At 39.6% G+C, this 13183-nt stretch overlaps 1 protein-coding gene across 8 annotated transcripts in view; it reads right to left on the reverse strand.

The window, feature by feature from the left end:
- Positions 1–13183, reverse strand: part of LOC126865623 (5-hydroxytryptamine receptor 2B) — a 38509-nt gene that overhangs the window by 22299 nt on the left and 3027 nt on the right. For 6 of the 8 annotated variants that reach the window (XM_050618376.1, XM_050618373.1, XM_050618372.1 and 3 more), the window contains 2 exons: positions 4276–5194; positions 3854–4145 (listed from right to left, as the gene is read on the reverse strand). In XM_050618376.1, the coding sequence (XP_050474333.1) occupies positions 3854–4145; positions 4276–4635 (652 nt within the window). In that variant the 5' untranslated portion in view covers positions 4636–5194. Of the gene's footprint in view, positions 1–3853; positions 4146–4275; positions 5199–13183 lie in introns of all 8 variants that reach the window. The other 2 variants (XM_050618377.1, XM_050618375.1) reach the window with 1 other exon arrangement.

Genomic DNA, 13183 nt, shown 5'->3' on the forward strand with positions numbered 1-13183 from the left:
AAAACTGGGACTTTTCTGAAAGGACTTAAAATGATTGAAACTTGTGCCAGCTACTGTTTACGAACTAAGTCGTAAAGCATGGGAACTTTCGAAATCCAAATCGATGAAAATAACTTGGCGTGAAAAGATTTCGGAAATGTTTGACGCGCGAAAATATACTTTATTCTTGGAATTGCAGAAAATTGTTGTAATAAGATAACTGGTCAAATGAAATATGGGAATACGATAAAAATATTTTTAATGAGAATTGGCTATTTTGTTGGATCGGATCCAAATAGATGAATCTGAATGATCGAACGGTTCGAGGGAATTTTACGTTCGCTGGCTAATCGTTGCGAATTTTATTTCCATTTATAACAAACGCAAAAAATGATACGGCGAAGAATCGGCCAGCTGTCTACCTGTAAAAACGAAATATATCTCAATTGTGGCCGCCACGGTGGTCATTTTCACCATGGTTACCCCTTTTTTTGACAAGTCCATTTATCAAGTTCCCACGAACTTCCTCGAAATGCTGCGGAAACGATAAATACCGCTCGGGAATACGTCCGTGTTCCCGATAGCGCGCTGTTTTCCGCCACGGGCCGAGCATTCGCGTGTGCCTCGATAAGGATCAACACCGAGATCGAAATCGTCTTGGTCAAATAGAGAACAAGTACAAAGAAAATTGGAGAAAACAAATTTTCCGGGATTTCGCTGGCACGATACCTGTGTTTGAACTTCCAAGCATCGAGTGTCTCGCTGTTTGCTCGGACCCTATGACATCTGTGTTATATTTAATGTTGAATAAACGAGAGAGTAGTTCGTGCTTTAATTTTCAAGCTACAGGAACGTTGAATATCGCTCAGAAAATGTTTCGTATTTTGCTTCCGATGAAAATGATCAAAAATCGCATACGTTTCGTGTACGCTACATTTAATCTTGTTTTTCCAACTACCAGTAAAGAAAAACGTCCATCGTGTATATGTGTGGCATTTCGACGATCGTGTGATCGAGGTGTGTGCTTAATTGCGATTTATACGGCACTATAGTGAACCGAAGCACGTGATCCAAATTTTCAAGCAACATTTATCCTCGGTTTGGCCATTACGCTGTTTACAGAGCAATTCCACGATACCGTTTTATACCGGCGAACTGGAAAACTTTATGGGTCATCAACACGTTCACCAGATGGTAAACGATAATGGATGGTAATAGATGCTCAAGACTATGTTTGTCTTGATATGTGTTATAACTATCTTGTTGGCATATCCGACTTGTTAACAAAGAAAGAAATATTAAGCTACTGCATGTACGGAATATTTTTTACTCGGAGTTTCCTCAACATATGTGTAAAAAATTAGGCTCGTTCTTTTTCCCAATAAGCCTACCGATTGTACGAAACAACGAAACGATATATTTCGTGACACAGCGAGCCTTGTACATCTATGTATTCATTTTGACGTTTATCGTGCAACGGTTACCGAAGTTTTCGTCGTTTCTCATGAGTACAAATACCTCCGGGAAACGTATATCTGACGCGATATCCTGCTATTCCTCCAAGTAAATTTCTCGAACTGCGTTCCCTCGATAGATTTTCTCGCGGACTGCTTGAAATGTTTCGAAGTTACGTATCTTCTGAGAACCGTTTTACAATTGCTAGCAGCGTGAAACTTTATAGATACTGTTTGGTTCGGAAAGAGAAATGGAGTAGGTTGGCCCGGATGGTTGTTTTAGTGCGAAAAGCCGGCATTTTCCGTCAACCTTGATCACCTGGTGCGAACCGTGCCACATATTCGTCTCTACATCTCGCATATCCTTTCTTCCGCGTATCGTCTCTCGTTTCTGTGAGTCTCTATCATCGTAGAGCACGCGATTCAGGCCGTGGATCGTGTTGCAAATGTAATCTGAGAGAGGCAGAATCCCGAGCGAGCAAGCGACGTACTGTAACGCGAGTTGTACCAGTCCGTTTTCCGCTTCCGTGACGGTGAGTGAATTTTCACAGTCGACTATATTCGCTGTTTCCTCAAGCTACGGAGAATAAGTTGCCGCGAGAATAAATTTCGGCGCTGTGTCACCGTTCGACTGGAAAAGCTTTTCTTTAAATCTCAAGACGTAGAAACGGAAGATTCTCTGACTATGATACGCTAATCTTCCTTAAACCTTTGCGCTTTGTTCGATTTAATCAGATTTCGTTCGTTAAAAGGGATGATTTTCACTGGCAACGAAGCTTCAATGCAAGGTAGAATTCTATGAATCAGAGAGTCGAATCGTTTGCATTTGTCGGATCGCAAAAGGACTTGGAGATTTAGAAAATCAAATTTTTCCCTTCGTCTTCTTCGTTCACAGTGTTAACTTCAGCGAGAATCATTCGTCAGCAGTTTGAAGATTTGAATTAGAACGCTGTCGAATACAGGCTTTCTTCCTTGTACGAAAAAATGTCAGAAAAATCGAGCGCATAGTTTCTCGACGACTACGTGATTATCGAAAATAAATTTCTAAATTTCTAGAGCAGATATGTACTTGACACGCACACGGTTCAGCGATTTCTTCCGAGGAAAATGCCGAAAGTTCACAGACGCGTTGAATTTCTTCGTTGAGCTTCGCCCTCAATTTCCCCGTCGGCGACTCGAGTTATCGGTTTTCATCGCTTCGTAATCTTTTATTCTCGCTGGAACTTTCACGCTTTCTCGTAACCCGAAGAACTTTTGAATAGCCTGGAAAAACTGTTAAAACGTACCATAGATCCTGCGTGCTTCGTTAAGAACAATATTCAGCGAGTTTACTCCACTTGCTTGCGTTCTCACGTCTACGCAGCGCGACTATTCAACTTTCGGCGTGTTCTTCAGTTTTCTCGATGTTTCCGTTCTTTTTACTTCGTTGTTTCAAAATCGGGCATCACTTTCACTATGACTGTGAACGAAACGAAACGTTCTGCGAGTAGCGGTAAAAGGGATCAAAAGCTCTGGAAGTGTATCGTGATTCGAAGGGTAAACGAAAAGAAAAGGACTGTAAGAAAGGCGATCAGAGTTGTTCAAGCTTGTTGACGAAATTGCGCTGAAAGTATACTTTCCGATGCTTTGTTTCAACCGTGCTTCCCCTATTCGTAATTCGTCCGATTTTCTCACGAATCCTCGAAACGATTAAGGAAAGGTTCGAAACGATTCGATCGGAAGACAGCTCGTTAAATCTCTAAGGGAGCTTCGATCAATGGACACGCGCTAGGAATTCCTTGAATACTCTCTGTTTCAGACTTCCCAATGTTCGTTAAGTTAGAGTTTTAGGATACGGAGGAAGTAGCTTTCTACGAACGAATAGTTTTACCTATTGCAATACGAGATTGCAAAATAGATTCTACTCGGATGAGGGAAAAATGACAAGAAATTTTCCTGCTAATGGATCAACTAGCCTGGCCGCCGTAGAACTTCGCCAGGGCCCTAATTAGTTCGATTTAATCGACTGATCGCATTTCCTTTGTTTTCAGCAAGTTGGCACTGTTCCAAACCACCGTTAATGCTTTCCACTGTTCGAATTCGATTAGCGAGGGAAAATGGGAAATGGTACAATCGTGTACGATCTCGAGACTCAGAGCGTTTGAAATAAAACCACGATGGATATTCGTTTGACTATATCTCGAACTGCAAGATACGCTTCATCGCTACCAAAGCAAAATTTTTATTGCCCAGTATTCATGTAATGTAAGGAAATACTGTAATTCCGTTGCTAAAGTCACGCTACTTAGAAATAGTTGTTTGGACATTCGTTGCTACGAAAATAAGCACTGATATTTCGAGTTTCCGCATATATTTCTGAACGAGATTCTACCGAGACAATAGAAATTCCCAGCGCTATGATATTTCGTGTAAAAACTTACCCAAGAATCCCGGTATCGCGCCTAAGGGCATTACGAACAGGCTAACGAGTAAATCGGCCACGGCGAGAGACAAAAGGAAGTAATTGGTGACATTGTGTAGTCTTCTGTCGAGTCCCACAGCCAGGCAGACCAATATGTTCCCCAAGCCACCCGCCACGATGAATACCGCAACGAAGAGAAAGCTCCAGTCGAAACGGCGGCCCCTCGTCGTCGAACTTAATTTTGTTCTGTGCGAACAAGAGATCGTCAGGTTGTCTGTCGTTACATTCTCCGCTGGCGTGCATTCCAAAATCTGTGAACGTAACAAAAGAAAGAGAAGAGTTATTGGAAAATTCAGCGGCGAGAAATTTTTCGACTAACGGCACTCTTTCGCCGGCAGTTTTATAGTCAAGTTAAATTTAAATCTCGTCTTGAATTTTCACCTGATCATCGAAATTCGTCTCATTGCAGTCTCTGAATTTCGGTAACCTGGACAAAAAGACACCCTCGATGCTTTCCAGGCCGCTGAGAACCAACGACACGTTCACATCGCAGTTGGAGTAATCGCAGGGCTTACAGAACAGTGTCATCGATGACGTGAAGGTTCCCTTTTCCACGGTGCACATATGATCGAATTCTGATGAGCCAACCATACACTCCTCGATGCATCCAAGGAAGCTATCGTTACAAGGCAGCTGGTACAGCATCGCAGTTAAGTTGCTCGTCCAGGAGCTTGTCAGGTTTCCCTCCATGTCGTCGGCAATTTTTATCAACAGAGGGTTATCCCGTTGATCAGTGTACATTCGTGTTCTAACGTCATCGACCTGTCCTCTGACAAACGACAGATCACGTCTCACAGACACCGAGTCATCATTGAACTAGGGCACTTTGTCCACGAACGAACAACGCCTCGCGATTCTCTTCACTCGCGATTCTCCGCTTTGTCTTCTATTCCGCATAATTACTCTTTCAAATCACGGCTCACCGTTCACCAGCGCTTCGAACGGTTACAGGACGAGATAAAACTGAGCCAGAATTTTACTGCGCCGATACTATACGCGTGTTACGTGTACATGAAAATTGGCGAAGGTTAGCGTGACACGTTTCGGAAAAGGCGGCCGTCCTTGGCGTTGCTTGCGAATCGAATTAGGACTAGGAAGCACGAAGGGGAGACGCGATCACGATGGTGGTGGACGTTTATTCGGGGGCAGCGGCGTCGGCAGAGTGGCGCTAGCGGGGAGGGCGATTTTCGTAGCTCAGTCAGTTTATGGATTCTTCAGATCTCGCTTTACGACCGGTTGCGCTACTTTGGCGTTCAGGGATCGTGCTGTAGGTTTTATTTGACCTGCTCCCTCGTCTTCTCTACCTAGAACAAATGATGACAGTTTCAAGCTCTCCCAGGAGGAATCGATTTATTGTTCACGGCATTATTAGCTGATGCTCGATCGCGTGTCCAACAACTCGCTTGCCCCGTGAAACCCAGCCGAATCTGTAAAAATGAAGAAGAGGAGAAAAAAAAAAATATATTCTGCGAAGAAGAAAAATTGGATCGGGGTTGCTTCAACGGCAAAACCGAAATGGTTGTTTCCGACATTGATCCGTTGGGACCGAGAAGCCAACCTTTGTCGCTTCGGATAGTGGGAATGTTTTTAAATTGAATAGCCCTCGGTTTTTTATTTCCAAGGCCCTTCGATTGTTTTCCCGCCTCGTTCCAGGACGCATGGCATTTCAAGCGTTCCTGGCAATTTTATCGACTCCATTGAAAGTTTCTATTTACCAGATTCGAATAAAAATATTGCAGGAATGCGTTAGTCGAGACGTAAGGAACGATCGCTAAATTAGTGATCGTGGCAAGAAGAGAATATTGTCTCAAGCAGGAATAGCAGACGACAAAAGGCGACGTATAATCGATCGATTATTTTTTCACGGATTTCGTCGAGATGTTCAAGTCATTCTCGATGGTACAGGTAGAATATTTATTGGAGATTACAACATACAAACCGGTAGCTTCGGAAACCGATGGAAACGTAGAATACAAACAAACGCGAAAGGCTACTAGAAAAATGCACGGACACGAAGTATTTTTTTTTTGTGTGTGTGTTATGTAAACGACAAATTTTTATTCAGGGAGCAATGTGGCGAAGATTGAAGAGGATATAATAATATTGCATCGATCAGAAATAAGGCGAGCTTAAGGTGACATCGGTGTCGATATGTATCTTGGCTAAATCCGCTCTATAAATCATGCTCGCGGAGGGATGGTGATACGCGACAATACGCCGCCCCATTTATGGATTTCGTTAAACCGTCGCTGGATGTACCAAGAAGATATTGTTTTTTTTTATGCGTTTATCTTCATCGACACTGCATCGATCCTCGTATCTGTGTAATTCAGCGAGTCAACTTTCTTCGAAAGAAATGGATCCGGCCATTTTTTCTTCGGCTTTAAAACGAACGAAGGGATGACAATGTACAAATAATTTCCTTTTTAAATGAGAAAAGTTTCGAAGTTGAATTACACAATATTGCGCACTGAGCTTCAATATTTGCTGCTGGAAAATGATATATGTACAATCTATACGGGTAAATACGGAGTTTAATTTTCTACATTTCAACTAAAACCGTGTCTTCTTCGCGAACTTCGGAATTATTAGCGACGAATTTAGCCTCTTAGTTATGACGTGTAAACAGTTTCTAATTAACATAAGTTGTAATATTCGCTTAAGGGTTGTAATAATCGCTCGCGAGCAATCCACGCTCGAGAAACGACTCGAACTTCTCACACAATGCATTTCTTGCTCGTTTCCTGAAACGAGTTAATGTCAATAAGTCAAGGTACAATCCTGCGCGAGGCAAAAATACAGAATTCCAATCAACGAATATGCATCAGTAAAAAATAGAATATGTTTAAACCCTCTTCTAATTTGCGTTTTATGCTGGAAGCATTTAGTACGATAGCATAACCACCGTGGAAAGTCGACTAATACGACCTTCTTTTGTTCTTTGAAATATCTTGTCATGGTTTTAAAACATCCCATATATGAAGTTTAATAACGATAGATGTGGAACACGATGAAGTGCAACCCCTGCCTCTGCCATAAATAGCCCCTTCCTGAAAACCGTAACGCTTTACGGAGGAACACGTAATTGAAAATGATGCGAGGAATTTTTATTAGAACCGCAGTTGAATTCCGAGAAAAGAATGTACGAAAATATGTTTCCAAATATGATTTGAGATGATAAAGCAAGAGCATCGTACAAGATTTTAAGCTTGTGCGAAATTCAGTGTGAGTGTGTTGGAGCAAATTTTACGTGATTTTAAAGCGTTTATTGCGAAGAAATAACGTTTAAGATCGAGCTTGGAGAGCGAGGATTTTGAAAAATTCTTAACTCGCGTTAATCTTGAAATGACATATTTAACGTCACGTGTTTTAACATCATAAATTACCAAACGATTTATCTTTTACTTCACCCTCTTCCATTTCACGAATTCACTGATGATACGAAGATATGACATTCGGTCTCGTTTACGTAACTCTAATTATACAAATTCGAATCGTTTTTATATCTAACACGTAACCATCAACGTCTCCGGCCAGACATTACACCTCTCATGAAATATTTTTTCCAGAAATACATCTCGTTAATCAAAGTGTGAATCATAGAAGCTCGTAGATCATATTCTGTACGGATCATTTCTTTTCGCGTTTCACTCGTGCTCCATTGAGAACGGATGCTCTAAATATCAAGAGTCATGCCTCTTTGACGACGGCTCATTTCTCAAATATCAGTCGCGATATTTCAACTTGGTACTTGAGAAAATGTCTCGGTAACGACGGAAAGTTGCTTTGTTTGTGGAGAAGACTGGTTTCGCGAGCTCGCGGTTCATTTCACACAGTACCTTAGCAAGATAGTGGTCGTCTTGATTGAATCAACGATTTCCTACAAAGTTTTCTCGTTTCGCGGGAACTTCCTATCTCATTTTTGTATGTTATTGGCCGCTACAATTTTTCTATTGTCCGAGCAATCGATTAATTTTACGGATACAAAACGAAGATATAAAAATTGGAAAAAAACTAATCAAAGTACGAAACGTAAGCTTTAAGCCAAGGATCTCTTGAAATTCTGTATCGAAGAAGCTGTTTCGTTCCTCTTCCGCTTTCCTCGGTATTCCTGAAACTTAAAATCACCGTTTTCCTATTAATGGCACGACACGGTAGCAACGAATGCCTTGAGTAGATTCCCAAATTCTCCGAAAATCTATTCGTCGAAATCTCCTCGTTAAAGATTGATCGTGCAATATCGTGTAATCTCGACGAAGATATCGTCTCAGTCTTCTATTTCTTCGTTCTTATTTCATTTAAAAGCTTCTTTTTATCGAGGGCGATGCTTCCTTTCAGCTGTCTCCAAGAAAAGACACAAGCATAAATTACACATCGGCGTAATCCTACCCTTATTGATGCTTCGCCATGGGAACCTTTATGAAACGCTCCTTTGTTCCTTCATCCGAGTGATTGACAAAGCTTTATCCCCGAATTTAACACGAGCCATTGTCTCGTAAACATCATTCGGAACAACAAAAGTTGTGTGTTCGTGGTCGCAAGGTCTCTTTTAATGAACACTGCTAATTTCAGTGGCAATAATTAAGAAATTTGACAATGCAAGATGATAAAATGGAATATATATATATATATATATATATATATATATATATATATATAAATGCTAATTAAAAAGACATTAAAATAATATCGGGCAACAAGATGCATTCTTATTGTCACTTCTAATTATCTCTTCGAGAATTTACGAAAAGTATTTGACTGATTATCGACTCTTCGGCTTTCTTTTCTAGGCAGATAAAACATTCTTTGATGTTCTCCTTAGCGGTGCAAACAACAGGAGTGGGAGGCAACCGCCTTTTTATTTCTTTGATCCTGTTCGAGTTGGCATTTTTAGTTACTGTTAATCAAGGCGTCTAATTAGAAGTGCTTTGTTTCGAATGTAAAGTTTTCTGAATAGGCAAATTGCAGATTGATTATATCGAGATTGAAATCTTTTATCCTTCAGCCCAAGGAAAAATATATATTTCGACATTTATCGGTCAAAGGGTCGTTATTTTTTTCATTTTTAATATAATAATATTCGTTATATTTATTTCGTTATGATACTCTTTAATTTTTGTATATTTAATACGATAAGAATCGCCGAATGAAAAGCATATATTAACATAGTATTAATTCAATTAAATGAGTTCCCAGAGTTATTAAAGGCAGCAATTTTTCCCTCCTCTTTCGCAAAATCCTCTATTCAGCCTCCATTCACTGTATCACCTGTTCATTTCGCTCCGCAAATTAGTATCTGTTGCGTCCTCCAGCAATTAATGCGATCAGATTCTGTGGAAATCAGCTGGGAATCCGAACCTATCTGTTTCACGCTTAAGTTGCGTTTCTAATTGTGAACAGCACGGTCGATGTTGAAAACCATAACCAAACTAAAGTAGAAATATCAAAGTAACCGTATCGATGAAACTTCCATTCATCGATATATTCGACTACCAAAATTTTTCACTTTTTCCAATAATCCTGCCACACAATTTCATCCTCTCTAAAGAACATTTAAACATATATTCCATTCTAAACCGACGAATGCATTTGAATCGTGGATTACTCTCGAGGAACGAGGAACAGACACGAACAATGCATCGACGAACTATAGTTCTTCCGCAATGGCGCAAACACGCGAGTTTCTGAAATTTCCGTGCGGTTAGAACATTAGCTGGGTTATCAATTCTCGTTAAAATATACAGACGCGTGAAATCGTCAGGCATATGAGGCGTAAAAACACCGCGTCGCGCTAATGAAATCGTCGAATTCGCCGTTGGCAAAATCTCTGCATTAGAGTCTATCTGCCACGCGTTAATATCGAGCACCGATAAATCGCTGAGGCATATCGACGCGTTGTCATTAATTTGTACGTTAACGGAATGGTCAGCGGGAACCTCGTTCGACGCCATGCCCAGCCAGTGAAATCAATTAAACGGTGTACGGCGTTGAGTTGGAAAATTTGGTGAAATATTGTTGCCATTGGTATACGATAAAATCAAATGTGAAGAAAGAAAAATAATAGCGAGGCGAGTGCTGCAACCTTTTAGAGCAATCAAAACCAGAAAGATAATTCTACATAGACATTTGGAGATATAGCAATGCGCAAATGTAATAATACAGTCACAAATATACCAGATATATAATACGAAATATAATACGAAAAGGAAAGCAAATACGTCAAATACGTATAAGAATTATAGAAACGAGAAGATTCAGCTTTCTCGATAGAGATGCGAAGAAACATGTTGAAAATCCTAAAATAGTTTGCCAAATGAAACAACATTTTATCGTTGATTCCGTTCAAAGCCAGAAGAATCACAGCGGAGGAACGATTTCAATTGTACGAGCATCGTCGTTCGCCTTACTGATAGTAAAAGGATACGTTGTGCTCCCTTTCCTTTAGTTATTCTCTCTACATTCACACCATTTTTCACTTGCATATATAGTTCGAGACAAACGTCGCGAGAATTACGGTCTGCTACGACGACAAATTGTTCCAGCTTGTAGGAAAAGCATGTCCAAAGGTAGAAAATCCTAAAAAATTTATACGCTCAAAGCCTCACGGATAGTCAACTAGAGACGTCGTCTCTCGTAGGAATATTTTTCATTTTCTATGTTATCGTATGTTTAAAAATTCCTTAATAAGTTTCTCATACGATCAGTAAGCAGAGTTAAACGCTAATATCCCTAGAAAAAGGATTCGCCAACTTTAACGGACTAGTTCAACGATTGCAATTTCCCAGCGATACACTTTGAGCTTCCCGACTAGGACCCATGAAGCGTTCTTAAACGTCTCATCTTGGAAATTTCTAATTATGAAACGCGTTTCAAGTTGCCCGCCTCGTAAACGTTTCTCGCGGAGCAGCTCGCACATCGTGTTTAATTACCTTTGTAATTATCGCGGCGACGAATATAGACGTAAACAAGATTCCCAATTTTGCAAAAACTCTGGTCAATTCGTTCGGCGCGATAAACTCGAGATAGTACACGTTACGATTCCCTGTATCCAATTGTGAGAATTCCCGATGTTATTACTTTACTGTCAGACGTCGCGCAGACGAGTGTCTGAAACTTGCTCGTACGATCATCTCCACCGGTTAAAATTTTGATTAATTCTATAAGATCGTGACGAGAGGAGAAATAACGTTAAGAAAGGTAACATTTGGAAACAATGGTGAAATAAGTAGCAGACGTTTGTTCGAACAGAATGAACACTGTTTAAAATTGAAGATAAAATCATGATTAATGGCAACAAGGATCCCAACATGTCTTTATAATAGCTCGAAGGTTTGTAAAAATCATGCAATATTTCTTAAAGATCGATTGCGATTGTAAATTAAATTGTATTGTACCATAGGAAAATTCTCAGCTGTTTCTCGAAAATACTCGAAAAGGGAAATATTTAGCGAAGATTTTCATAACTCTACACGAGCGAAGAAAAGGGTCATAAAGTGATTGAAAACGAGATGAATCGTGGTAGATCTAGAAAAATGCAGGCTTGCGAATAGACGCGCTATCACGGGCAAAGTGCATCGGCCGTTCTGTGTCAGTGCTGTATGTAGGGGGCAAAGCTTGAATTTAGCTGATTGGACATCGACCGATGGGAACGAGATACGGATGTAATTTGTTAACGGGACTACATGGAAAATAATACGACTCGATAACGAGATATGATACACATCAGAGCAGGTTACTAAGGCCAATGACAGCGTTTCGTGTCACGATGGATTATTCTGTTCCTGTCTCCTATCTCTTCCTATTCATTTATCGGGTATTTATCCTTTTTAACTAGCACCAATGTGACAACTAAACACGGTACACGCATTTGTAGAATTGTCGGAAAACTGAAATAAACAGAATATAGCGAAACGATGGGAAATATGGTAACGGTGCTGGAACCTACATTTTAGATGTAATTCAAAGAATAAATTTCAGTTTAAATTTGCAAATTTACCAGCTATTTATAGAAAGTCACTCGACTCGTGCACTCTGTTCCTAATACGTGAATGTATTTGTTAAGTTTCTTCGCGCAATCTCTTTGAAAGATTAAATGCTCGTTAATTAAGTTCTATGTATTAACAAGATAAAAATCACTCGACTCGTACTAAACATAAGGGAATTCTTTTTCCTCTGCTTCTTTATCGTTACTATTCGATTTTAACTGACATACCATGCCAATCTGCATATTCATTCGGAACCTTTTTAGAAACCCAAATCGAGCGAATCGAGAATGAGATACTTTAAGTAATCAATACGAAGCAAAACATTTGTAGATCTCGCTATCGCTATACAAAGAATCGTCCTTTCTTCGTTTCACCGGCGAAGAAAATTCATTGTGAAATTTATTCATCTATACAATGCTAAAAGAACAATAAATGAAACACTAGCCAGGGGTGAAATACGAAGATTGGATAAAAACGAGAAAAGAATGTCTATGGAAATATCGGATTTCATCGCTAATAGTTAACAAACTTCAAAACGGAGTAAACTCACGAACAAACAAATTTTTACATTTGTTATCAATGTCACTGTTTTATTCCAGCAGTTCTAGTTTATCAAAACGTCATTAGTCACGACGTTTCATTTAATTATATAGATAATTAGCCATGACAATTAATGTGAATGGAAACTGTAGACAATTAATTGTCTGTTTTATGGATTCAAAGTTGTTGCACGTCGAAATCTGTGATTTTACGGACAATTTTATCTACAATTTTATGAGGTGTACGTGAAGCGCTGTGGAAAGATCTCTCTCATGTTAGCAAAAATTTCCCAGCACAGAGAGTTACGTTATATTCGGATCGTGAATATAAAGTTCTGGATAAAATTAATGCATGCTGCTTGACAAAATTGTAATCGGTTAAATATATTTCTAAACTGGTAAGAAACATCGACGAGAAGAAGGTATTTCTATTATCTCCTGCCATTATTTGTATTTGAAAAATGCTCTTTAGAAAATACCTATACGTTTTAGTTTTGAAGAATGAAACTCACTGTATGTTAGAGAGAAGAACTGATGGTTTTTATCTTATTATAATAAAAGATTTGCTGGTATGTAAAACTCGACGGGAAATGAAAATTATCTTTGCTGGGACACTAACGTCCAAGAGATATGATGCAATTTTATGAAGCGCGCTTAATAGAATTCAGTTAAATTTCTTACGCTGCAACGAAAAAGGAATTAAACTATATGGCTACGACTTTTGTAGAAATTTATTTGCTTTTTCACACAATCCTGATTTCAGCA

Source organism: Bombus huntii, chromosome 5 (genome assembly GCF_024542735.1).
Source record: "Bombus huntii isolate Logan2020A chromosome 5, iyBomHunt1.1, whole genome shotgun sequence".
Lineage (NCBI taxonomy): Eukaryota > Metazoa > Arthropoda > Insecta > Hymenoptera > Apidae > Bombus > Bombus huntii.